The following is a 22,697-nucleotide window of genomic DNA, read 5'->3' on the forward strand; positions in this document are numbered from 1 at the left end:
ATTAGCAAAGCAAGGAAGGGGATAGAAGCCGAATTCTATCAGCTCTCCTCTTTCCCCTCATATACCATTCTTCCTTTCCTGTCTCCCTGAAATGGAGCAGGACCCTGTGAGGCCCTCCTGTGTACAAATCCTTTCTGTGTCCCCATTTATTGTTTGTAGGAAAGAGGCATCAGCCTCCTAGACCTTCCCTGAGTGCCAAAGGGCAGATTCAAACAGTTGCTAAATAGAAAAAAGAGGGAATGCAGAAACAAAGGAGGAGCTGTCAAGAAACTATAGTACAACAATAAAGCAGGGACCTGGCTCCTCCAGAAACCAGGAATATACCTAACAATATCTTTGAGTTCTTCTGCTAGAACTAAGGCCCTACCTAGGTGGAAGATGGTAACTTCAGGCTGAGCACCAGATTCCTGAAACACCACCAACCAATCAGAGGAAAGTCTGCACTTAGTGGAAGATAAGGAAGACTCTGATCCCCCCCTCCCCAAATGATTAACTGCGAATGGCAGTTAATCATTGGACTAATGAATTAACTGCCCCCCTTTCTCCCTTTAAAAACTTTCATGGTGGAGCAGACTCTTCAGAGTTGGTTCTTTGACGCGACTCTGCCTTCCCCCCAGGTTGCCTTCTGAATAAAGCAACCCGTCCTTTCCAGCCAACACTTGTCTTTCCAGCAGGAAGCAGCTGAACCCGAGCAGCTGAGTTCGGTCCACCATCACCCCACCCCTGTTAAAAATAAGTCCTGACTCTTGTTCTTAGGTACATTAAATAATTTGGAAGACAGCAACTCCTTAACAACCCCTTTCCCATAAAACTCAATCAAACTCAATAAACCTTGTTACATAATAAAGCAAATTCACTGAGTTATAACCAACGTGTACCCTAGAGCAAGCGCTCTTTTCCCCATTTGCTTTAACAATGTATTGCTAAGCAAGGGGCATTAGGGGCTTTTCCTTTTGCTTTTTTAACACTTGCTTTCCCACAGATGTTTGCAGTTAGGGACTGCTATTTTCAACGCAGGGGGAATACTTATCCTCAACTCAAAAAAGAAGACACTCTTCCTACTCGTCCACTTTAAAAAGACCCAAACTTGACATGACCCCTGCAGGTCCAGCTCCCCCAGCAAGCACACCAGCCTCGCGGGGCGTCAGTCCGCAGGCGGTCACCGCTGATTGGCTGGTGCAGTGGCCGGGGGAAGCGCGGCCTTCCTCGGACAGTGGAGGGTGATTGGCTGCTGGAGACCCACCCCCTCGCCGATTGGGTGGCGGAAGCGAAGCCGGGGATTGGTGGAGCGCCGTAGGACTCGCTCACAGCTGCTGGGGCTCAGGTTCCCAGGACAAGGCCGAGATGGCGACTGTAGCTTGGATACTGGGTCGACGCGTGGCGAGCTGGAGGCCGCGGCCGCCCCTGCAGCCGCTCGCCGGCCTGATTACCCAGCGGGCCAACTCGCTGTTGCCCGTGGACGATGCAATCAATGGGCTAAGCGAGGAGCAGAAGCAGGTAGGGAGCCTGACCCCCCTCCCGGCCCATTTTCCGTGCTCGGTGGTCTCCCTGGCGCTCTTCTACCCAGCGCCCACCCAGCCGCGGCGTGTGATCCGGGGGCTGTAGGAGTGCCAGCGCGGGGGCGGCCGCGGGCCCCAGTCTCCCCTCTGTGGCGGAAGCAAGACCCGGTTGCCGGAGTTAGACGAGGAGTCGAGGATAGGAACGCTCCTGGGAGACCGGGGATGGTGGGGCGGGGGGTGTTTTGGTGGAGGATTGGCAGGACTACCCGCGTGCGGCAAAAGGGCCCTCAATCTGTCTGAAGTCTTCTTACACCTCAATACTGCCTACGGCTGTGGTTCTCAAACCTGGTTAATCATCACCACGGAATCTTTCAAATAAACACCTTGGGGGTGGAGTTGAAATTCACAGTGTATATAATTCTTCAACCTATCGGGTCAAACCACAATGTTGAAAAAAAACTTGAAAGATGTTGTTACGAATGGGGCTGAACCAGAGCCATTCCTGGAGGAAGGAGACTGTTCACTTGGACACTGGCTTGGAGTTCCCGGGGAATGTGATTCTCCTGTGGCTCTAAGCAAGTGCCTGAGCTTGCCCAGAACCCCAAAGTCCACTTGTATTTACAGTCAGCAGACAGAGCTCTGAATCACCTCAGGCAGAAAGTGTTCAATCCTAGTTCTCAAACTTTCCTGCCAAAAGGAGTTTCTAATCTCTTTTGAATAATCCCTTTTACCCAAAGGCTCAGGGACAAAAAGGAGCCTGACACGTGCCAGGAACTGAAGGGGGCGTGGCTGGAGCACAGTGAGTGGGGGATGAGAAAGGTACTGGGGAAGGTTGGATAGGCTGCAGGGGTCACCTCACACGGGGCCTTCCAGTCCTGGGTAAGGAGTTTGTCTTAATTTTTTTTAAATGGTTAAAAAAAAAGCATAGTTAATTTACAATGTGTTAGTTTCAGGTGTACAACAAAGTGATTCAGTTATACATATACATATATAAGGAGTTTGTCTTTTTTTTTTTTTTTGCGGAACGCGGGCCTCTCACTGTTGTGGCCTCTCCCATTGCAGAGCACAGGCTCCGGACGCGCACACTCAGCGGCCATGGCGCACAGTAGCCGCTCCGTGGCATGTGGGATCTTCCCGGACCGGGGCACGAACCCGTGTCCCCTGAATCGGCAGGCGGACTCTCAACCATTGCGCCACCAAGGAAGCCCAGGAGTTTGTCTTTTAAGGACAGTGGAAAGCCATGGAATGATTTATGTAGGGGAGTGACATTTAAGAAATAATCTTCAGGGACTTCCCTGGTGGTCCAGTGGTTAAGACTCTGCACTCCCAATGCAGGGGACCCGGGTTTGATCCCTGGTCGGGGAACTAGATCCCAGGCTACAACTAAAAAATCCCCTATGCCGCAGCCAAATAAATAAATAAATAAATAAGAAACAATCTAAATAAATAAATAAAAGCCTAATAAATAAATAGAAGTAATCCAAATAAATAAATAAATAAAAGCCAAATAAATAAATAAATAAAAAGAAATAATCTTCAGAAAGAGAGGGGAAGATCATCTCTGAGGAAGCATAAACTGGTGGGGCCTCTAGGTTTCAGTTTGATGCTCTTTGGTGAGGCTACTTGTGTCCCGTTTCCCTGAAGGTGTCCTCAGTAGTGGAGACACTGTCCTCAGGGGCAATTATGTACCGTTTCAGCAGCATCTGTCCACATCTCTCCCTCTAGCTTCGTCAGACCATGGCTAAATTCCTTCAGGAGCATCTAGCACCCCATGCCCAGGAGATTGATCGGAGCAATGAGTTCAAGAACCTGCGAGTGAGTAGTGGGGCCCACTCTGAGGGGCATGGGGGGCAGACTGGGAGCTGGGTGGGGATGGCCTGGGAATTGTACTGCTGCCTGGCAGAGCTCTCATAGTCTTCTGGTAAATGAAAGCCCCCTAAGAATGCAGCCCCTTTCTGTGAAGCCCTTGGGTCTTGTTGTTCCAGATATGCCAGGCCCCTGTGACTGTCTGCTTTCTCACAACCCACTATACTCACTCCATTCTGTTGGCAGGAGTTTTGGAAGCAGCTGGGGAACCTGGGGGTCTTGGGTGTCACAGCCCCTGGTGAGTATGGTTTCTTTCCCTACAGAGAACTTGTCTTGCATGCCCTTTAAAACCATTCCCAAAAGAAGCAGGAAAGGAGAAGAAAGATCATACTCGGAGAAACCAGAGTCTCTTCCCACTTGGAGCTGAGAAAGTGCCCAGTGACTGTCAACCCAGAGAAGAGTAAACTCTTCTGTGTCTTTAGGCAGTGATGTTAACAAGGCAAAGAATTTAGGTCTGTGTGGTTCACTTGGGTCACCCAGTGCATGCTTAACAAGTTCCCCCAGGTGATCTGGGGAGTTTAGAAAACTCCAGATCAAGCAGTGGTCTGAGTACCTCAGTCTTACTGCCTCGCATAATCCCTAGGCTCTGCCCTACCAGTAGCATCGAGGCAATACCACTCAGGACAGTGTGTTCCTATGGGGGACGCCTGTGTTCTCTGCCCACAGCTGGGCCCTAGAGCTCATCTGGAAGCAGACGGAGGTAGAGGGGAGAGGGATGCCTGTCTGAGCCTCCACAGTGAGGTGGCCAGATGATGTATTTAACAGCTTGTCCCTGGGCCTGTCCAGAGTCCCCTGTGGGTCTTGCTACTTGTTTCCAGGGGGAGAGGGCAGGGAGCTGGTGGGCTTTGTCTCAGATGTTGGCCTCTAGAGCAAAGGCCAGGCCTGGCTTGCGGTCCCTTGTAAAGAGGTGAGCCTATGGCCTCGCCAGCCAAAGCCTGAACAGCCCACCCTACTTTGGCCTGTGTTCACTGGGCATTAGAGTAGCGGTGGACCACAGTATTCTCTCCTTACATCCTCCCCTCACCACTTGGAGACAGTTCCTGGGATTTAAGCTGATCGTACAAAGTTACATCATGAATAATGATGTAACCACTTAAAAATTAATTTAGACTATCTTAACGTACAATAGTAGGGGGAAGGTTGCTGGGGACTCTCAAACAAGACTCTTTCTCCCCTTGTGTCTTGGGGGTTTATGAGCCCCCATAAAGAATATTCTTCTGAATCAGATGCTAGTTAATGGAAGAAAGAGGCAGTTAGGAATCAGATGAAAACCCTATCCGGGGACAACCTTGAAAAGAAAGCCAGATATGAGTTCTGGTTTCCACATGGTGTCCTGGTAGCAGTTTCTAACGTTACCCGCCCTTGGGCTTTCCTTCCTGGAGTCGTGCGGGTTGGGCTAACCCTTCCCTAGAGCCAAGGACCAGCCTGACTTCTTGGTCAGAGTGAATATACACAGAGGGCCTTGCCAGGGTTTACCCAGACAGCAGGGCGGAGGGAGGGTAGGCTGGCACCAGGTAACCCAGCCTCTCTGATTTTGATGTTTGGGATAAAGCAGGAGTTGCAATGACTGTTTTCTGAACCATGCCTCAGCTGACCAGAGGCAGCAGCAGGCAAAACCAATTCTGTGAGCTTGTGAGCAGGGTCCACAGCATCCGCCTGTTGACCTTGCTAGAGGGAACTTGGAATAGGTGCTATAAGAGTGTTCCTCTACTGCAAATAAATGTAAGATTCCTCTCAGTGTCCTCATTTAACCAGGCTGCCTTTTCCACTCCCCTGCGCCCCCCACCCCAACCCCTAGTTCAGTATGGTGGCTCTGGCCTGGGCTACCTGGAACACGTGCTGGTGATGGAGGAGATATCCCGAGTCTCTGGAGCAGTGGGTCTCAGTTACGGTGCCCACTCCAACCTCTGCCTCAACCAAATTGTTCGTAATGGAAACGAGGCCCAGAAGGAGAAGTACCTCCCCAAGGTGAGGAAATGGGGATGGAGAAACACGCTGATCGCATGGTGCAACCACCAGCCATGAGGCTTCTCCCCCATTGGGGAGGGCTGGTCAGCCTTGCTTTCTGTAGCATGCTGCTGCCCTGAAACTGATAGGGGTAGGAAGGGGTCAGGGATTTGTTTTAAAATACTTCAGTCAGGGCTTCCCTGGTGGTGCAGTGGTTAAGAATACGCCCGTCAATGCAGGGGACACGGGTTAGAGCCCTGGTCCGAGAAGCTCCCATGTGCCGTGGAGCAGCTAAGCCCGTGCGCCACAACTACTGAGCCTGCGCTCTAGAGCCCGCGAGCCACAGCTACTGAAGCCTGCGTGCCTAGAGCCCGTGCTCCGCAACAAGAGAAGCCACCGCAATGAGAAGCCCACGCACTGCAACGAAGAGTAGCCCCCATTCTCCGCAACTAGAGAAATCCCGCGCAGCAACGAAGGCCCAACTCAGCTAAAAATAAATTAAGAAAATAAAAAACTAAAATATGACACTAAAAAAAGAATAAAATACTTCAATCAAAAAAATTAAAAATAGGAACTTCCCTGGTGGTCCAGTGGTTAAGACTCCGTGCTTCCAATGCAGGGGGCGTGGATTCCATTCCTGGTCGGGGACTCTCAAGCCGCATGGCACAGCCAAAAAATAAATTAAAAATAGGGCCAGAACACCTGAGTCAGTCACTGGACAACATTTACTGAGCATTTTAAGAAATGAAAGCCTAGGACTAGCTTCCCTTGCAAAGGGAATGGGCATAGAAGAGAAAGCTTCAGGCTTGTGGCTATGGGGCTTCTCTTCTAGGACTTTACCTATGCCCGGATCTGAAAGAAGTTGGAAGGGGTGTCATGTGACCAGGCAAGACATGGTATCAGTGAGCCCCTGTAGGGTATTTCTGAAGTCATAACAAGGCCCTTTGGGGTTTTCCTTGCAGCTGATCAGCGGTGAATACGTCGGAGCCCTGGCCATGAGTGAGACAAATGCTGGCTCCGATGTTGTCTCCATGAAGCTGAAAGCAGAAAAGAAAGGTGAGGATCCCCTTGATTTGAGAGCTGGAGTGGGCAGAGGGACAGACCTTCGAGGTGAGGGAGCCGTGACTGGAGGTGGCCTCTGCTGGGTTTCTAGAAGCACTTGCCAGCTGGACAGCTTTTTGGTCAACAGAAGGTCTGGAGAACTGACTGGTTGAGACAGGCCCATACAGCTTATGCAAGTAGCCAACTTCCTGTCCTTAGGAGACCACTATGTCCTGAATGGCAACAAATTCTGGATCACCAATGGCCCTGATGCTGACGTCCTTGTTGTCTATGCCAAGACAGATCTGGCTGCTGTGCCAGCTTCTCGGGGCATCACAGCCTTCATCGTGGAGAAGGTGAGTGTAGGGGAGTGTATGGCGGGAGGCTTTTATCTCCTGAAAGTGGCACCAGAGATGACCTCCTTCAGGTGATTGCAAAGACCATCAGGGTTGTGTGCTCTGCCAAGGCTCCCTCCTGGGATGGGGCTGAGGCGGGAATGGAGACTGAAAGGAGGGTGGCCAAAAAGTGGAATTCAGGGAGGAGGGGTCAAGTCTGAGGACGGTGGAGCCATCCACAGAGCCGGGCTGTCCGGAGGTCCAGGAAGATGAGGACTGAAGGGAGGCCACCAGCTTTGACAATCAGGGTGTCACTGGTGGACTTGGAGAGGGCAGCCGCGGGAGCCCAAGGTATGAGTGAGGATGCAGGTGGAGACCGGAGACCGCACCTTCCAAGTCTTGTCAGTAAAAGCACAAGGGAGACAGCAGGAGTTAGAATGAAAAGTTGGGAGTTTCAGTTTGCTTTTAGGAATGGGAGAGAACTGAGCAAATTTTTTGGTAAAGAGAAAAGAAAATAGGAGAAGGAGAAAGTGAGATGCATGAGAGAGAGTGAGCAAAGCACAATGGTGAGTTGAGGGAGAAGAGGCACGGGTGGGGGATGGTGATGGTGATGGTGGAGGAACCATCTGCCTAATGGTCATGAAGTAGGAGGCCAGGGCCCCTGGGAGGGCGGGGGGACCATGGGGCTAGGGGAGTGGGTAGAGAGTTTCGTGAATGAGTGTTTTAAAGATTTGCAGTACCCTCCATAAGGAGAGGGAGAGAGTGTTTCGGAATGGGACTGGAGGACAAGAAAAGTGAGTAGCCCAAAGGGCGTGGCTGAGATGGGAACTCTCCAGGTTGAGTCACGCTGCTCTCATCTCCTAGAGGAGAGGGAAGCAACACCTGGCAGTGCTCTGATGGGCATATGCCAACGCGTTCTGCATCTGATTAGTCCAGGTCAGAGCACATAGGTGGTTGAGTTGAACCCTGGGTGGGACTCCATTAGGTACAGGTGGCAGAGGAACAAGGGGGCAAAGGAATTGAGTGGGCTGGGGAGAGTGTCTTAGAAGTGATTTCCTGGGGCTTCCCTCGTGGCACAGTGGTTGAGAATCCGCCTGCCGACGCAGGGGACACGGGCTTGAGCCCTGGTCCGGGAAGATCCCACATGCCGCAGAGCAACTAAGCCCATGCGCCACAGCTACTGAGCCTGCGCTCTAGAGCCCGCGAGCCACAACTACTGAGCCCGCGTGCTGCAATTACCGAAGCCCACGCGCCTAAAGCCCGTGTTCTGCAACAAGAGAAGCCACAGCAATGAGAAGCCCACGCACCGCAACGAAGAGTAGCCCCCCTCGCCGCAACTAGAGAAAGCCTGTGCGCAGCAACAAAGACCCAACGCAGCCAATAAAAATAAATTAAAATTTAAAAAAATCTTTAAAAAAAAAAAAAAAGAAGTGATTTCCCCCAAGGAAGGGAACCAAAGCCAGGAAGGGTCAGAAGGGCGCCAGGGATCTGGCATTTCACTGGGAAAGAACCGGTCTCCCGAGAACTGGGGAGAATGCAGCCAGCAGCAGGGGAGGCTGGGGTGGAGTGTCAGGGCAGCGCCTCCAGAAATGGGGTGGTTGCATACAGAGTGAGTAGACGCTGGTGTATCAGGCAAATACAGGGACTTGATGGAAAGATGGTTACTTCCCAGGGGTTTCCCTTTTCTTGGCCCCCTTGGGGACTGCTCTGTAATCAGGGCCACCTTTTATTCCCATAAAGGGTATGCCAGGCTTCAGCACCTCCAAGAAGCTGGACAAGCTGGGGATGAGGGGCTCTAACACCTGCGAGCTAATCTTTGAGGACTGCGAGGTTCCTGGTGAGTCTCTGAGAACGAGGGAGCCCCTGTCCTGACCCCATCACACGCTGAGAAAGCCCATCTCTGGCTTGGAGAGCCTCACCATCGTTAGCTCACCCATGGTACGTGGCCAGACAGTGGGCCTGCCGCTGTGCCCTTGCCCACTGGCCCATAGGTGTTGGTCTCAATCTGGACAGCTGTCCTTCCCGGCCAGAGCTCCTGCAGCTGTATGCCCTACTGTGGCTTCAGGGAAGGGTGGTGTTCCCTATGTGGACCACACACTGTGCCCGGGGCTGGTATTCCAGTATCTGGAGTAGAAAGGTAAGATCTGCCCTTACCCACTCACGTCCTTCAGACGTCCTTGTATGTACATTTGCCTGTACAGCCTGTGTGAGGTATTCATTAACAATGCTAAAAAAAAACATCTAAATAAACTGATGGAAGCTGGACTCGGTGAAGGGAAGGCAGTTCAGTTTATAGGTATTTCTCCCCTGAAGTGTAAGTGCAAGTGTGCCACATCATGAGAGAACCAGCACGCCTGTCACGCGCTGATGAGACGGAGGGCACAGATTTGATCACCAGTTAGGATGGTTCTGTGTCTCAGCCGTAAACCATCCCTCTGCCCCACGATCCGCCACCTGAGAAAAGTGTGCTCTAGTCATAAGGAGCATCTAGGGAGGGACGATCAGTGCAGAGCCTTCTTTGTCGGCAAGGAAAAAACTCCACTAGCATTAAAGACAGGTCAGTGGTGTCAACTCTTTGCACTCAGCTTCCTGCCCACACCTCCCCAGGCCATCCAGTGTCCTTGCTTCCTGGGTGGGGAGGTGTTCAGCAGTTTCTGTCACCAGCACCCAATGGCCCATCTCCTGGACAGGCTCTTCCATGGACCACCCAGGGGAGGGTGGAGGGTAGTATTAACCAGAGCAGACTCAACCTGGGGGAAAGAGTAATTCTCTGGTTCCTTTATGGGCACAAGTGTGTTAAAAAGAAAAATTGGGAGAGGTTGGATGACTTCTAGACCAAACTAGCTTTTCTTCTTTCCCATCCAAGGCAGCTCAAGGAGAGAAGGGGAGGATCTAAGGATTGGGCCTGTGTGTCTGGTCTTGGGGATGGTGTGTGTGTTGGGGGCAGGGTGAGGGGAGCATGTCCCCACTAGCAAACTCCACTTCTGACTGGAAGTGGTAAACTCCATCCTTTTCCTCACCTGGAGCCCTAGTTGAAGGTCAGGTAACATATTTTAATGCCTCGTGAGAGAGCCACGTTACTAAACCCAGCAACTTTTCTAAAAGCGAGGAGGCTGTGGACAGCCCCCTTGCCCCTGACCAGCACTTTTCCCTGCAGCTGCCAACATCCTGGGCCATCGAAGTAAGGGCGTCTACGTGCTGATGAGTGGGCTGGACCTGGAGCGGCTCGTGCTGGCCGGTGGGCCCCTCGGGTGAGTGTGAGGCTCGGGGCGGGGGGGGGGGGAGCTGGGCTCTTGTAGCCTCCTCAGCAGGTGGTGCCGCAGCCCTCCCCTCGGGGCCGATGGGAGCCTGTACCTTATCTCCTGGAGACAAAAAATTACCTTTCCTCTCACGTTTTACTTTCTTTGCACTGAAGGCAAGTATCACTGGGTGACAGACACAAGGCCTGAGGAGCCACCCTGCTTAGTTACTCAGATGTGAAGCAAGACGCCTGAGCTCTAACCATCTACGAAGAGTCCCGCCACTCCACCTGGTCTCAGGGGAAGGGGCACTGACTGCCAGGCAGTCAGCGCGGTGACTGAGCAGGGCTGACAAGGGTCCTCACGCTCCTTTTCTCCTCCCTGGGATGCCAGCTCCTTGTCTTGCTGGGCTGCCCCCCAGGCCTTTCCACACTAGCATTTGCCCCCCAACCAGCAATGGGGTAATAGCGAGGCCCCTCGCCAGTGTTCTCTCCTTCCCGCAGGATCATGCAGGCCATCCTCGACCACGCTATTCCCTACCTACACGTGAGGGAAGCCTTTGGCCAGAAGATCGGCCACTTCCAGGTGAATGGAATGGTTTTGTTAAGATGTACTCTTTCGTTGGGTTCAGGTTTTCTTTAACAAATGAACAAATAGGGCACTTGCTGTGGGCATTTACTATCCTTCGTCAAAAAAATGAGTTTGAGGGACTTCCCTGGTGGCACAGTGGTTGGGAATCCTCCTGCCAGTGCAGGGGACATGGGTTCAAGCCCTGGTCTGGGAAGATCCCACATGCCGCGGAGCAACTAAGCCCGTGCGCCACAACTGCTGAGCCTGTGCTCTAGGGCCAATGAGCCACAGCTGCTGAAGCCCGCGTGCCACAACTACTGAAACCCCAGTGCCTAGAGCCCATGCTCTGCAATGAGAGAAGCCACAGCAATGAGGAGCCCGCACACCACAATGTAGAGTAGCACCCGCTCGCCCCAACTAGAGAAAGCCCATGTGCAGCAACGAAGACCCGACACAGCCAAAGATAAATAATAAATAAATTTTTTAAAAAAATGAGTTTGAGGGAATGCCCTGGCGGTCCAGTGGTTGGGACTCCGTGCTTCCACTGCAGGGGGCCCAGGCTTGATCCCTCGTTGGGGAACTAAGATCCCGCAAGCCTCAAGCCTCGTGGCATGGCCAAAAAAACAAAAAAAATGAGCGAATGCTTGGGGCGCAGGCTTCCTCAGCATGCTACCTGGCTTTGAAAGCTGTCAGGCAGTTCATCTCATGTCACCCCCCTTCCTGTTTGAGATGAATGAATGAGGCATTGTAGGGTTGGAGGGTGAAGGGAGCAGATTGTGGGGAGGGAGTAGCATTTTGAGTCACACTTTCTGGGCTGCGGGACGGTCGGTAATGAGGGTCGTGTGAGTGGAGGGCCAGGTCCACAATGCAGCAGCTGCTCTCTGGCCTTAACTCCAGACCTGCTACCATGTCTGTCATCCTAAGCAAGTCCCACCACCTCCTCTCTGTGCCCCGGGTCCCCATTCCTGGCTGTCAGGTTGCTACTGCTGACCTACTTTTGGTAACTAGGGAATGATTCTGAGAGGAGCGCGTCTCCACCACGCTGACCTGTGGGCTCCCTTTGTGTGCAGTTGATGCAGGGGAAGATGGCAGACATGTACACCCGCCTCATGGCCTGTCGGCAGTACGTCTACAATGTCGCCAAGGCCTGTGATGAGGGCTACTGCACTGCCAAGGTAAGGGCTGGGCCCAGAGGAGAGCGCGCCGGGGCAGGGGTGGTTGCTGGGCCCCCTCCCCTCCGTGTGGCCCTGGCGGGGGCCCTGCTGACACGGAACCTCCTCCCACAGGACTGCGCTGGGGTGATTCTTTACTCAGCCGAGTGCGCCACACAGGTAGCCCTGGACGGCATCCAGTGTTTGGGTGAGCGGCCCCCACTCCTCACCCTGTGCTTCAGCTGAGCTGCACCTTTAGGTTCCTCCTGCCCCAGTTACTGGGAGGACATGGAAAAGCAAAGAAGAAAACTGCCAGAGGCCACAGGTTGCTACTGTCTCCAGTAGTGCCCCCCTCTTACCCTCCCAGCCTCGTCCTATGGGCACTGGGGAGTGGGGAAGAGGAGACGCCTCAGAGGTGGAACAGCCTCACTTCAATGCCGCATAGTGGTTGAGAGCACAGGCTTGAGCCAGACGGCCTAGGTTCAAATCCTGGCTCTACCACTGACCAGCTTTGTGACTTGTGCAAATTACTTCACCTCTCTGGGCCTGGCCCCCAGTAAGTGCTATGCAGTAGTTTCTTGTCCCCCTTCTCCATGTTTGCCAGTGGTTCTCCCCTACCTTTGCCTGGCATCCTCAGCACTCTGAGTGGACTTCCGGCCTCCTGTCCACCCTCCCCACAATTAGGTAATCCCCACCCCATCCCTCTCACCACCTTTTTTTTTTTTTAATTTATTTTTGGCTGTGTTGGGTCTTCGTTGCTGTGCGCGGGCTTTTTCTAGTTGCGGTGAGCGGGGGCTACTCTTCGTTGCAGTGCGCAGGCTTCTCATTGCGGTGGCTTCTCTTGTTGCAGAACACGGGCTCTAGGCGCATGGGCTTCACTAGTTGCAGCACACGGGCTCAGTAGTTGTGGCTTGCAGGCTCTAGAGCGCAGGCTCAGTAGTTGTGGCGCATGGGCTTAGCTGCTCTGTGGCATGTGGATCTTCCCAGACCAGGGCTCGAACCCGTGTCCCCTGCATTGGCAGGCGGATTCTTAACCACTGCGCCACCAGGGAAACCTCTCATCACCTTTTGCTGCTTCTCTTCAATCAGTCTCTCCTCCTAGCCCATTTCTATGTATTTGATCTTCTGTTTGCTTTCCTCGCTTTGCCCACTGCCCATCACTTTTCCTGTTGTCCTTTCTTCTGTGCCCAAACCATGGCTGCAGGTGGCAATGGCTACATCAATGACTTCCCCATGGGCCGCTTTCTGAGAGATGCCAAGCTGTATGAGATCGGGGCTGGGACCAGTGAGGTGAGGCGGCTAGTCATCGGCAGAGCCTTCAACGCAGAATTCCACTAACTCCAAGACCCTTCATCCCCTTTCCCAGCACCTAGAGGCCTTTCTCTGGAAGGAGAGACGCGGCAGCTCTTCTCCAGGCAGGCCCTGCCCACCGGCCCAGGGAAAGTGTGCAGCAGCTTAACATGGACTCCTCAGGAAGCATGCTGGCTTTTCTGGGGCTCAGTGGGAGGGCTTTGGTGACTCTGTGCCCTTGCTCTCTAACTTCAAGCCTGATGCCCCACCCCCGCTCCCAGGGTGGGCACCTTTTTTCCTGGTGAGCCTCTGCCAGGGAACTCTGCTCAAGTACACAAGAAGCGTTGCCCCTCTCCTTCATTTGAACTTGGTAGCGTCTTTTCTTTCTGGGGAAAAATACCCCCCAAACCTAGCCTCTTTTTCTGCCAATTTCTAGAGGCATCAGCTCTCAGCAGCTTGTGAGTAGGCACCCCCTCTGCAGCAACCCCTCCATCCCTCATTCTTTAAGCTGAAATCCTACCACTGGGGTAGAGGTCTGGAAATAGGCATCTCAGAACACCTGTGCCACCCAGAGTCCACGGTGGGGCAGAGGTCAGCGTGCTCGTGAAGGACGGGGCTCAATGCCTCCAGCACAACGCTGCCACCGCCACCGTCCAGTCCTGGCCATGTGACAGCCCACAGCTGACTGGGCAGCAGGCCTGGGTTGGCTGGCTTAACTCCAGCCAAGGCTGCCTGCATACATTTCTCTGGACACCCTATGGCTAATTTTGTTACAACTGCACAGTGGCTGCTGCCATTTTGTATTAAACATTTCGTGAAGCAAACCCATCTGCTTCTAAACTGGTGTTTTGGGGGAGAAGCAGTCTACTTGCTACTGCCTTCTGTCTGGCTTCAGCCCTATGTCCTTGGAGAGTGGCTGGTCCGGGTCCTGCTTCTGGCCCTTCAGCCTGCTCATTGGTGATAGGGGACACAGGGGTGGAATCAGCCCTTAGGATAGAGGAGTTCTCAACCTCCCTTTTCCAGATCTCCCAGTGATTTTTTAAAGAAAGGAGGGAGCGGTAAGAGTCTTGGAGCTAGAAGGAAGCTCGTAAGTTTTTGGAAACCATCCCCATGTTTAAGATCAAGACAATTTGATTTTCCCAAGGTCAGAACTGGAGCTAGAATCCAGATCAGCAGAAACAGGGGTTCTGGGAATGCCAGGCTGGGGCCCTACTACATGGCCGCCTGGATGGAGCACAGTGAGAGTGGGACAGTTTTGGGTTGTCCCACCCCATCTAATTCCCTAAAAGAGAACTGGTTTTCTTGGCCCTCAGCCCAGCAGCGCCTGTTCTGACTTTCGGTCCTGGCCTATAGCCAAGAGCTGTTCCCAGCCTGATGCTTGTGACAGGTGGAGCTAGCTCCTTACCAGCCCCAGCCCAGTCCTATCCTGAGGGGCTTGTGGCCCTGTCCCTTCACTTCCCCACCCTGCTCCCTACTACGTTGGAGATGAATGTGGCTAAAATGGTGGTCTTGCTGGTTATAAAGTGTAGCTGGAACGAACAGCCCGAAGATGTTCGGAATGGGATGCTTCATCCAGTCAGTGTGGGTAACAGAGCTCTGCCACCAACTTGGGGAGGATGATTATTCTCCCAATGCTATATGTGAAACAGAAATGTTATAAAATAAAGCCAAAAAAGTGTAGCCTGAGTCATGAATGATGGGAGAGCAGGGGGCACTGGTTCTTGGTATTTGGGGTTGTTATGTGCATTGCGCAACTCTGCAGTACCAGCTCCCAGCACCACTCCTTCCTGGGGCTGCCTCATTCCACTCCAGTTTTAGGCAGGTCATCATCAGCCCAGCTCCCCTGTTGACTACCATGCCATTCTTTGTTCTCCTACTGTTTGCCCCGTCGGATGGCAACAGAAGCTAAGAGAATGGTTTTCCAAGTGTGGTCTGGGCACACCCTTCATCAGAATTTAGCAACCTGTAAAAAACCCAGATTCCTGGATGGGCCCCAGACCTAATCACATCCCCAGGGGTAATTATAAAGCACAGGCAACCTTTTAGAACAGCTGATCTGGGGCCTAGAGGACACACCTCCAGAGGCCTGAGTCCTAATTCTAAACCCATATAACCTGGTAATGACAATCGCTCACCTATATAGACCTCTCGAGTCTCATACTGACATATTAGCTCCTTTATCCCGACAACCCGGTGCAGGAGACAAGGTTGCGCAGGGCCCGCTTCCTGAAGACCGGTGAGTTGCCCACGGTACCCGAAAAAACGCTAGGTGAACCGGCCACGCCCAGACGTGGAGCCAGCCCTGGCGTCAGCTAGGCGTTGGGGCTGAGAAAGGGCGCCTCTTTTTTATTTGGGGGCGGACGCCCAGTCCACGCCCCGCTCGGCTAACCCAGGACCGTTAGCCGCGACCCCCAGCCTAGGACAGGTCCAGGGTCCAGGGTCCTCCCTCTGTCCCCCTCCCCCGAGGCGCCGCACTCGCGGCGGACCCCAGCTCGGGCTCGGGCGCGGTTCCGTGGGTCCTGCGTGGAGCTCGCCTGACCCCTGCCGGCCGCCCGCCGCAAAGGCAGGGTGCTCTGGACCGGAGGCTCGCAGTGTCTCGTATTTCAGGATGCACAGGGCTCAGCGACGTTTTCTTCTGCCAAATGAGGACATTAACGGGGGGAAGAGCCGGCTACTCTCCATCTGTATCGTTTCATACAAGAAAGGCCACTTTTAGCAATTTAAAAAGTAGAAAGGACAGAAATTCAGAACAAAGGCCAGGATTTTTTTTTGCTGATGGGGGTGTGTGTTTGTTTTATGTGCATGGGTTTTAAACTAGTATAGTTTAAAGGCTTATTTAAAATCAACAACAACAACAAAAAAAACTGCAAACCCTCCCCTACGCCCAGTTCCAGGATGAAACTCCTTTTGAATCTTTAAGAGATTTCGTTTGGTAATTCACTTCATGCCTTTAAGTGATATGCCGACTTATTGATTTAACTGCAGATGGATCTTTCAAGTGCACACATTTAATTTATAAGAAGCCCACTACATGCCTCATTTCCACAGGCCAGCATCTGGGGGGCCTGGAATCAGAGAGTTCAGAGCCCCATCCACATTCCTGGCTGTTGCTGCCTTTGCCCACACTCCTCATACCCAGAACCCAGGGCCACATTAGTTCCAGCACCCTGTGGGACACACCTGGTCACTGGGCAGGGAGCTGTTTGTGAAGCTGGCCTCTCCTACACCCACCCACCCACCGACTCTCAGACACAGCTAGCCTGTCAAAATAGTTCTCGGATCCACAACAACCTGACAACTTGCCTGCCTCCTTCCAATCCACGCACCTCAACCCTTCCTCTATATTGAGCCAGAGTGAACTATCAAGCCCCTAAATATTTTGGTGGCTCCCAACACCTATAAGAGCTAAGGTTTTGCAAGGCAAATATGACCCTGATCTGCGTTGGCCTTCCCCTCCGGCTGCTCCTCTCCGCATCCCTCCTGAGTACTTGTGTTCTGGTTGCAAACAGTCCTCGTGACATTGTTTCTTACCCTGCGCCTTTGCCCCAGCTGATCCCTCTGTGGAGGATGTCTTAGCCCTTCACCTTGTTCTTGCTTCCTCATCCCTAAAGCCTCAGTTCAGGGGCTGCTTCCTTCAGGAAGGCCTCCCTTCTCCAACCTTTCCCACTCGTCTGTCCCCATCTCACCCATCCTGAGTGGAGCCCCTTCTTGCTTCTCCCTGGGCATATTTGCATCAGTGGGCTTTCCCCGCTGTCGGTTTTTTTTTTTTTTTTTTTTTTGCGGTACGCGGGCCTCTCACTGTTGTGGCCTCTCCCGTTGCGGAGCACAGGCTCCGGACATGCAGGCTCAGCGGCCATGGCTCACGGGCCCAGCCCCTCCGCGGCATGTGGGATCATCCCGGACCAGGGCACGAACCCGTGTCCCCTGCATCAGCAGGCGGACTCTCAACCACTGCACCACCAGGGAAGCTCCCCGCTGTCGTTTTTATTTCATCTGTGTCTGTTTCCCATGCACCAGGCTAAGAACATAAGGGTCAGGATTGTGACTGAACTGCCTTTATATGCTCACCATCCAGCACAGTTTCTGGCACATAATAGGTGTTCAACAAATGTTTATTGAAAGTGCAGATGGGAGGTCATGTGATATTTAGCTCACATTTTCCAGGTACCATAGTTATTTGTATACGTGATTACCTCTGTATACCGTACAGATCTTTGAGGTCAAAGACCATTTCTCACTTATCTGAACACTCCCAACAGCACCCAGTGCTCACAGTAAGTGCTCAGTGCCTAAGTTCATGCTGAATGAGTGAAACAACAGGTGGGCCAGAGCCCTGGCCTAATCCTCAGAGTTGGCAGAGACAGCAGAGCCAGCCGGCCTCGCCTGGCCCTGCTTCCCCCAGGCCTTCCCACTCTGGAGTAGCGGGGCCCAGCTGCAGAGGGGAGGCCCTCACCTCCCATAGTCCTCTGGCCCCCCTCAGAAACAGAAAGGAACTGTGATGAGGGACCCTGGCCCCCTCTCTGCCAGCTGAGGACAAGTGCAGGGATTGGATACAAAAAGAGGGCAGAGTCGGGGCACACACCATCCTTTTTTTTCTTGTATAAAACGTAGAGTATATTTAGAAAAGTATATAACATGCATGTATGCAGTGTGAAAAGCAATAACACAAACTCCTGTGTACCCAGCACCCAGGCCAATGAAGAGAACATTCCAAGTACCTTAGAAGCCTGTGTGCCCCTCACTGACACGTTCCCCCCAGAGGAACCGTGACCCTGAATTTAGTGATAATCCTCTCCCCGCATTTCTTTATAGTTTCCTACCTCTGTGCGTCTCCCTAAACACTATTATTTCGATCACCTGTTTAAGCTTTGTGCAATGGTACTCATACTAAATATATTCTTCTGTGTCTTGCTTCTCTGGCTCACCTTTGCATAGTTTTTAAAGATTCATTCACGTTAATGAGTGGAGCTTTAATTGCCTACTTTTTTTCTTGTATAGTATTCCATTCTGTGAAAATACTACAATTTAAATATCCATTTTCATGTTGATGGACATTTGGGTTGGTTCCAGTTTGGGGCTACTCTAAAACATTCCATATGTGTCTCCCAGTTTATGTGTGCAAGTCTCCAGGTACACTCCCAGAAATGGGATTTCTGTGTTGTAGGGTATACATGATCAAGTTTAGTAGGTAATTCCAAACTGTTTTCCAAAGTTGTTGCGTGGCCTATATTTTTTAGAATGATGCCACCAGAAGTGACCCAGGGCAGATGTGGCACGCCAGCCCCAGGGCCAGCCCCATGAGCTTCTTTTCAGCAAGGGGGAAAAATCAGACAACAAAAGAGTGTGCATTGGGGCTTCCCTGGTGGCGCAGTGGTCGAGAGTCCGCCTGTCGTTGCAGGGGACGCGGGTTCGTGTCCCGGTCCGGGAAGATCCCATATGCCGCGGAGCGGCTGGGCCCGTGAGCCATGGCCGCTGAGCCTGTGCGTCCGGAGCCTCTGCTCCGCAATGGGAGAGGCCCACGTACCGCAAAAAAAAAAAAAAAAAAAGAGTGTGCATCACTGCTTCCCTGCCCAGGCCTATAAGCCACAGTCAACAAACATTTATGGACAAGCTGAGAACCATGCGCTGGGCCAGCATTGAGTTAGTATAGACCAGCCTCAGAGAAGGACAGTTTTGTTTCCACTTACTCTTCCAGGCAGCCCAACACAGCTTTGCCCTGGAAGACATGGAAGAGTACGGGCTAGACAGGTAAGTGGGAGTTTTCTTGGAGAGAGGAACGATATTCCGAGCCCAGGGATATCTCAGCACAGGCAGTATCCTCCCACAGAGGACAGGGGATCAGTGGAAGAAGTACAGAGGGCTGCTTTTGCCAGCAATAGACGGAGGGAAGAAAGAAGAGAAAACTAGGGCTACGCAGGGAACCACAGAGATAGGCACATCTCCATCCAAACACACCTGTGCCCTGTGCCCACTGGGCAAACACGGGTGCACACATACAGACACGTACACGGCTGCACGCACCAAGAGACAGGTTGTTAGACATGCCGCAGGAGCGGAGGCAAGGAGCGTGAGCTCGCAGCTGCCAGAGGGAGATAAGCCCAGCACTGGGGGCCGCCTGCCTGGCCCACCTTGAGAGTCCCCCCCGGCGCATCCGCCTGGGCTCCAAGAGGCAGCCTCTGCAAAGCTGAGTATTTTCAGGGCAACGCAGGGCCCAGCCCAAATGCTTGTTCTATTTATGGGAACGGAGTAGCAGAGTCTCAGTCCATACCTGAGTACCTTGCCTGATGCTGCCAGGTTGGGCAAGGTTGGGTATACAGTAGGTCCCTTTACTTGCTGAAATAAAATTATTTACTTAAATTTATTATGAGATGAATTAAGATCTAAAATCGGAGGAGGAATCTGAAGTGAGAAGAGGCTGGGGAGGTGAGACCCGATGTCCTTCATAACTGGTCTGCAGCCTACCCAGCCCTTTCTTTCTTTCCAGACTCCTGCTGTTGGCCCAGAGTGCAAGGGTGGGGTTGCGGCCATTGCAAAGTTGTTCATTAAGACTGGAGGGATGGGAATTTTGTATGACTTCAGTTACCTGGGAGAGCAGGGAGCTGCTCTCCAATGTTGAGACTACTTCCAAAGTCCAGAGCTGGCAACAGTTCAAGCTAAAGAATCACCACCTAAACAAAGTCTATTTTACTCTTTTCCACGAAGTTTGAATCCTGTTTTATCTCTGATTATAATTAAAACTTGTTTCTGCAAGATTAGCAAAATGATGACAATTGATGAAGTTCTGTAATGGGCACATGGATGTGTATTGCATTATTCTCCTCTGTGTTCGAAAATTCTTATAATAAAAAGTTAAAAATTGAAAAAATTTCAAAATAAAATAAAAAAAGAATCACCACCCAGATATGCAGACCCGGCCCCTCTCACTACCTCTCTCCCTGCCCCCGCCTCCTGGGTGCCTCTGGACAGAGTACACCTTGCGGTAGGTCCTGCAAGGCTGAGAAGAGGGCAGATGGGAAGGTTGGCCTTTGGGATCTTCATCTGTCCCGGGTACCCCTCCTTTCCTGGGAGGCTGCCTGGCTCCAGAGTGAAGGAAGGTGAAGTCCACACTGGAAAGCAAGTGGGGCCCTGCCTTGTCTTCTCCTGTGCAGGATGCCCGGAACCCTGCCCCACACACCCATAAGCCCATTCACCGACCCCCGAGGGGCCTTTCGAAGTTTCATGCTGCAGTTTTTCTGCTCTCCCCACCTGATCACCCAAACTTCCAAGTGGCCTAGAGACTCATGTCCTGGACTCCTCAGCCTGGGAGAGGCCCCGGAGGTGCCTCAGAGTACGTGGAGCCTTCTGTCAATAGGCAACAGGACAATCTGTAAGCAAGGCTGTGAGCCTTCCCCAAAGAAGGGTCAGAGAAACACAGGCTCCCCGGTGTTAGCTCTGAGGTATCTCCCTCACTAGTGTACCCTTCCCTACTTCCCTATCCCATATTCTGCATTCCTTAAACTTCCACATTCCCCTCTGCCTTGAGGATGGGAACCCCACGTGGCCACTCCTGTGGGCTCAGACTTCTTTCTTCCCCACAAGGTTCTCTGAGCTGTCCCTTCCCTCCACTCCATGCCGCCCCAGCCTACCCCACTCTCCAGGAAAAAGCCACCCAACTCATTTCCCTGCAGCCTCACAGAAACTTCATCAGTCTGCACCTAGAGAGTATGCAAGGGTTTCCTGGGGTCCACCACCCAGTCACACCGCCAGTCCATGGATGGACCTGCTTATCCAGCCTCCTGCCCCTCAGCTAGAGTACCCCAGACACAGCCCACTTGAGTGACCCACCTCTCCACCCCGCCCCCAATCCCCAGCTTGGTGAAGAATGACCGGCATTGAGGGGCGCCAGGATTCAAAGGCAAGGAACAGTTATGGGGCCAAAGGAGCTTACAGTTTAGTTGGGGAAATAGATGTGAAACACTGATAGACATTTAATCACGCCAGTCAGTTCTAATGTTATCCATTCTTTAAGACCCAGCATGAGCACCGCTCATCCAAACATTCTCTGTCTGGTTTGCTGCTGAATCCCCAGCATTAAGCCTGGCTTAATGGAGGTACCCACCATTAAATACTTGCATAATGAATGCCTTCCCTGGGGGGCTACAAGAGGGGACCACCTGTCCTCCTGTCACCCTTCACCAAGCTTATTTAAATGAAATCACATTTAACTAAAACATCCAGGGCGGACTTGCAGGGGGAGGGGTATAAGAGGACAGGGGGAATCCCAAGGCTTCTCCTTGAACTAAATTCTCCGATCTTTTTAGTCGCAGCTAAAAGAGCAGGGTTCTGGGGCCACAGATTCTAGCTTCTTGGAGAAGCCATCTGGACTGTCAAAGCCAGCACCGTAACTTTTATGTCTTCAGATTTTAAAGTCTGCCCTGTCGAACCCACAACTGTTGTAATCTAGTCACTGAATTAAAGTCAGAAAATTTTATAGTAAAAATAGCAGCAGGGCCTGGTAGGCAGCGTGGCAGCAGGAGGTAGTTTTCTAAGCGGATATGGAAGGTCCAGTGCTGTGCCCACCTGGCAAAGCAGGCAGACTGCAGAGCCGCTGCAGCACAGGCAAAGGCTTGCTTTCTTTGCCAGTCATTCATTTATTCATTCATCATTCAGTAATTGCTACTGAGAACTACCGTGTGCAGGCGCCCTGCCAAGCTGTGGGGAAACGGCAGGACCCAGTGCAGGCATGGGTCTTCACCCCAGCGTGGGGTGTCAGGCCTTACCCTTGCTGGCCTGGCTTGGCTTGGGAGGGAGGGAGTATTGCCGGTTCAGGAGTGCAATTGGTGGTGGGGGCGGGGGCAGTGGCGCTGGGTAGGGATCAGGGAGCCTCCCAGCTAGGGCAGCCTCACTTGTCTGTCCCATATTCAGATTTTTATCCTGACAGCCAGCAGGAGCCATAGAAGGGTTTAAGCAGGAGAAGGCTGCAATGTGATCGGTTTTGGGAAGATCCCTCTGGCTGCTGCATGGAGAACAGGCTGCAGAGTGGGGATGAGGGGATGGGGTGGGACAGGGCGGATGCAGGTGCTGGGGCTGCTGTGCTGGGGTTGGGAGGAGGTGTGAGGAGTGGAGGTAAATAACAGTCAGGCTGTGGTGATGGATTAGATATGGGTGGTGGCTGAGGAGGGAGAGCGAGGTGCCAAGGATGACTCGCAGTTTCCTGGCTTTGGAAAGTGGGTGAGGGCTGGTGCCTTTACCCCCAAATCGAAACACTGGGAGAGCGCTGGGTTTGCCTGTAGTTGGAAGTTGGTTGAAGTGTATGTGATGTCCCTGAAAGACCACATTATTTCAGTGTCAACATGAGTGCAGAGGGTAAGCAAAGGGTACTTTTGATGAGGATTTGCAAAAGGAATATTCTTTTTATAAAGAAATATGAAAATACAGTCAAAACATTTTGCTTCCCTATCTAATAGTGAGATGAATGTTGCTCACAGCAACTTCATGTGTAAAATCCAAACTACTTGCTAACAGACATTTGGAAAACACAGAAATGGAGGTTTGGGGAAGCTCATTTAGGAGCAAGAGATGAAGGAACGACTAAAAGTGACAAGGCTGAGGGCTTCCCCGGTGGCAGTGGTTGAGAATCTGCCTGCCAACGCAGGGGACACGGGTTCGAGCCCTGGTCCGGGAAGATCCCACATGCTGCAGAGCAACTAAGCCCGTGCGCCACAACTACTAAGCCTGCGCTCTAGAGCCCGTGAGCCACAACTACTGAAGCCCGCGTGC

At 52.4% G+C, this 22,697-nt stretch overlaps 1 protein-coding gene across 1 annotated transcript; it reads left to right on the forward strand.

Moving 5' to 3' along the window:
• Window positions 1-1,308: 1,308 nt before the first annotated feature.
• IVD (isovaleryl-CoA dehydrogenase) lies at window positions 1,309-13,762 on the forward strand. The gene is made up of 12 exons (XM_060147280.1): window positions 1,309-1,497; window positions 3,225-3,314; window positions 3,552-3,603; window positions 5,164-5,333; window positions 6,275-6,368; window positions 6,573-6,709; window positions 8,429-8,525; window positions 9,846-9,939; window positions 10,431-10,512; window positions 11,568-11,672; window positions 11,784-11,856; window positions 12,853-13,762. Exons 1-12 carry the CDS (start codon window positions 1,345-1,347, stop codon window positions 12,984-12,986), a joined length of 1,281 nt encoding a protein of 426 aa, XP_060003263.1. The 5' UTR covers window positions 1,309-1,344; the 3' UTR covers window positions 12,987-13,762.
• The last annotated feature ends 8,935 nt before the right edge of the window (window positions 13,763-22,697 follow it).

This window comes from Lagenorhynchus albirostris, chromosome 1 (assembly GCF_949774975.1).
Source record: "Lagenorhynchus albirostris chromosome 1, mLagAlb1.1, whole genome shotgun sequence".
Taxonomy (NCBI): domain Eukaryota; kingdom Metazoa; phylum Chordata; class Mammalia; order Artiodactyla; family Delphinidae; genus Lagenorhynchus; species Lagenorhynchus albirostris.